The sequence below is a fragment of the Anguilla anguilla genome, chromosome 13, assembly GCF_013347855.1.
Source record: "Anguilla anguilla isolate fAngAng1 chromosome 13, fAngAng1.pri, whole genome shotgun sequence".
In the NCBI taxonomy this organism is placed as follows: Eukaryota; Metazoa; Chordata; class Actinopteri; order Anguilliformes; family Anguillidae; genus Anguilla; species Anguilla anguilla.
In genome coordinates this window covers 35,151,711-35,155,988 of record NC_049213.1, presented here as the reverse complement: position 1 = coordinate 35,155,988, position 4,278 = coordinate 35,151,711, and the positions used below count along the sequence as shown (strand labels likewise).

The 4,278-nt window shown below is 38.6% G+C and overlaps 1 protein-coding gene across 1 annotated transcript; it reads left to right on the top strand.

Moving 5' to 3' along the window:
• Positions 1-301: 301 nt before the first annotated feature.
• On the top strand, positions 302-2,991 carry svbp (small vasohibin binding protein). The gene is made up of 3 exons (XM_035387770.1): positions 302-435; positions 725-913; positions 1,659-2,991. The coding sequence occupies exons 2-3, from the start codon at positions 800-802 to the stop codon at positions 1,743-1,745; spliced, it is 201 nt and encodes a 66-aa protein (XP_035243661.1). The 5' UTR covers positions 302-435; positions 725-799; the 3' UTR covers positions 1,746-2,991.
• The last annotated feature ends 1,287 nt before the right edge of the window (positions 2,992-4,278 follow it).

Below are 4,278 nucleotides of genomic sequence, written 5' to 3'. Positions count from 1 at the left end.
TTATGTTGAGATTTTTTTAAAGTATTATTATTATTATTTATTATTATGTACACTTAGTGTTTTTCCTTTTTTTAACAAAGTGAGCATAGTTAACTACGATTTAAGATAATTATTTTGCCACCTCTAACACTTAGTACATTGTTCCGTTTTATACGCGGCTCTGAATGAATAAATATTAGGGAGGCATTTCCAAACTTAAAAAATGCATCTTTATTTTTTTTAAACACATGTCCGTGAATACGTTTGTTTCACTTGCGAAATGGAACAGTTAATAAAATCCGTTTCCTTTTCGGAGACATTCAATTGTTACACCAGAAAACACTTCCGTTGTAACCAAAAAAATAATCCGATTTAGAAGCGTTTGAGTGTAATTCCAGTAGCTTTATGTAGTACTTCGCTAGATTGCAACGTTTGATTTAAAATTTGTTTTACGCGGTAACGTACTTTTTCTAATCATGTTTAAACGTATTTACCTCCCTTCATTTCAGTGCATTTATTTGTAAGCGTGTAGGTAGCTGTACGCATAATTTATTACAAATTTGTGTTAGCTAGCCCGTTAACATTTGATTTATTTAGCTAATTTATCCTAGCAACTAGCTAGCATAATTTGAAAACTAATGAATAACTGGTGACGTAGCAAGCGGATTGAGGTTTTTATACGTGTAGAATAATCATTGAACAGCCAGGGTCCAAATTAATTACTGTCGTGTTTGCATGTTTCTAGGTACAGTTCTGTGTAGTTTGCTACCAGATACACGAGTAAGCCACGTTAGAGAAGTCGAAGAGGCTGACTAAAGTCATGGAGCCGGCGTGCCGCAAAGATAAACAAAAACAGAAGGACACTCCGAACAGAGGGGACAGAGCCAAACAGAAATCTGCTCAACAGGAGCTGAAACAGCGACAACGAGCAGAGGTGTGGGCAGATGCATCCAACCGTCTAACAATTACTCCGTGCACACGATTCACTTTTCATTAGCAAACTAACCGATCGGCTAACATTAGCTATGGCCACACTTATTGGATCTGTATAACGCTGCTGACTATTCAGCCCCATCAGTTGCATTGGCTGCACTGTAAGTCGTTCTGGGCAAGAGCATCTGCTAAATCTATATGAAGAAGTTCTTCCGTATTTCTTAAACATATCTTATCACAGTGCAGATACAGCGTGTTGCCTTGTGCAATGCCATTGGACATGTCATTTTCCATTTATGGTATGGTTTCCGTTACCAGTATCCGTTTGTGAACAGTGAAATTGTTGGCATCTCTCAAGGAATATTAAAAGCCCTGGTGTGTGAATATTTGAACATTTTATTCTTTATGGTATACAGTACTATTTCTGACATAATGTGCCTGTAAGAAGCATTGAAATAGTAATTAAGAACAATTAACTGCTTGACACAGTTCAGAGAGTGCAACAATTGTGATTGGATTTAAAACAAGCATACACATGGGTTGCCCAGGACCGAGTGACATTCCCTGTTTAATGCTTTATAGCAGCTAGCTGTCGATGGGATAGCCTGTTGTTTATGAGGCCATAACTACTGTGGTATGCTTGTGTACAAGCACACCTCTATACACACAACTTAAGTCTTCATCTCTGTGAGTTATAAACCTCGCTGGTTTTTTTTTTTGTTTGTTTGTTTGTTTTTTTTTTCCAGATTTATGCCCTGAATAAAGTGATGACAGAGCTGGAGCAGCAGCAGTTCGAGGCTTTCTGCAAGCAGATGCAGCCCCAGGCAGAATGAAGCTGCTTCCAGGAGCTCTGTCTTCATTCACAGGCTGTGACATCATCACAGACAGGTGAAAGCAGCTGCCCTGTATTTTGCCTGTACTGGATACTAGTGTCCTTCACGCGTGTATTCGGAAAATAAAGCTGTTCCGTGTTTCTGTTACACTCACCTAAAATGACCGTCACATCCGTTAGGTTACTGAGGGTCCTAAATGCCTTTGGTTGTGTATTTTCAGCTGTCGTAGACATCACTACATCATCAACTCTTAATCTGTGGGGATACAAAGAAACTTTTTGTACGTTAAATGGTTGTATGCAACACAGATACTGGATTTCCACAGGCCATACGACAGGTGTTCCTACTGTTAAAGAGAATGTCAAAACTGTATTTTTGTGAAATCATACAGTTTCTGTTCAACGTAGGCTACATCCAGCAATAAGAAATGAATAGCCCACTGTTTTATAGTTGAAGGCCATGAGAAAAAGTGCATCTTTCTTATTGTTGGAGTTACTGTTTGTTTTATTCGTGTTAAAACCTCAAAGACAGATATAAATATATTAACATACAAAGTAAGCAATTTCACACTGTGTAGTATACTACTACTGATATTGCTTGAAAGTATTAGGGTCACCCTCCAGGGCAATGCAAACATCAGCATTAGTGTGTGTGTGTGTGCGCGTGTGTTATCGCAGTGTTATGATCCTCTGTTTGTGTCAAGATGGTCTCGGGTGCACAGCCGTGTAATATCCTAGTGTTTACATTCATACGCATTTGGTGTGTTTAGCCGAGAGTGGAACGATTGCCTCCGTTTCGCTGAACCGTCACCATACGCTGCATTCCTGCTCTCCGTGGCTGTTGTGTTATATTGTTGTTTGTTGCTTTTTCAAAATTGTATTTGTCACCTGAATGAATGTATTGAATGTATCACACATTTTACATGTGACATGCACTCTATGACCAAAAGTATCTGAATGCCCCTGGGGCTGTTTTTCATAGTTTGGCCATGTAGTGTGTATGTGGACACAAAAGGTTGAAATTTTTAAGAGCTGTAGAATTTTTTTTTGTTTGTTTTTTATTTTCACTTTTATCATTTTAAAGTTATATTCTGGAAAATTCCTGCTTCTAAAAATAATTTTCAGTCAAAGGTCTGACCAGACAGTGATGATTTTTTTTTTTAAATCCACGACAGCTGTGTGTAAATTTTGTGGCGGATTGTGATATTTTTCCTAAAGAGCAATAAAAAAACAATGCGTACACATGATGTTATGAAACTTTACTCTTTTTCTTTTATTGAACCACGATGGTGCTTTTTGGTGGCTCGTGATACATTTTTGTAAGAGAATTACTCTGTCATGGTTTACTTTTCCACAGCCTGATATGCAGAAGAAAACCCAGTGTCATTCAGTGTAACTTCTGAAAATCAGTAAGAGTAATATATGGTATAGCCTACATTTCAGGCAGTCGAAATATTGATCTCTAAACAATTTTGTTTATGGATAATGGACAGATAATAGATAATTTCAAAAACATTTATAGCTGCATCAAATATTATTTGTGGCGTAAATGTATGAATCTTGTTTAACAACACTTTATTGCAGTTTGTGCTGAGTCATAAAATATGAATGCATATTGTAGCACTCGAGTGAACATAATATTTTTCTCAATATATTTGAAGTTTTTTACTTGATCCTGGAGAAATCCCTGTGAATAACATGTGAGTAACTTTTGCATGCCAGTCCTTATTAAATCTCTGATCTATGATATTTAAATGAATTCCTTGTGGTCGGTGTTTAAGGAGATGCTGACTCTTGCACGGCATTTGTACTCTGAGGATACATTTTTTTTAATTCATTGTGTGAAACCGCATTGTGCGAGTTCCAGTGTGGTCTCGCAAGATATGAGGCGCGATTGCCAAAGCCGTGGCATTTTGACTCGCTTGCCAAGTGTCCTCCTGCCCTCCTCGTTTCCCCTTCAGACTTCGGTTAGTGGCCGGGCTGTGTTGTGGAGAATTTTCACTCTATTCTCGCGATCTAGCGACTCTTTCTCGGCCGCGCGGCTGTCCGAAGGCATTAATCTTGTTCTCTGGAAACTCGCATTTTTCATCGCGGCCGTAATTCACGAGGCGCGGGAGTGCTCGCTCGCGGGAGCGTGTTAGCTCGGCTTTGTGCTCGACTCTCGCGAAACGAAAGCGATGTGGAAGCGTTTCTGGGAATCTGTTCACAGGAGTAGAGTAAAAAAAAATAAAAAAAATAAAAAACAGAATGTACACCTATGTAAATGCTTTGCTCAGGTGATCCCCTCTCATGCAATTTTATAGAAAAAATTAGCCTATATAGCACAGCACACAGTATTTATTTATTGTATTTTTTTTTTGGCTGGTTCAGATATGGTACATCAAGAAACCAGTAAGAGGAGAGTGCACATTGTGTGCAAAGACTTCAGTTGAGTCTTCTGGTGCTGACGAAGATACTTTTTTTGTGGAGGCCTGTGAGAACACTTCTCCATTGACGCTCAGTTAACCATAACCTGCCCTATTGAGGTACAGAAT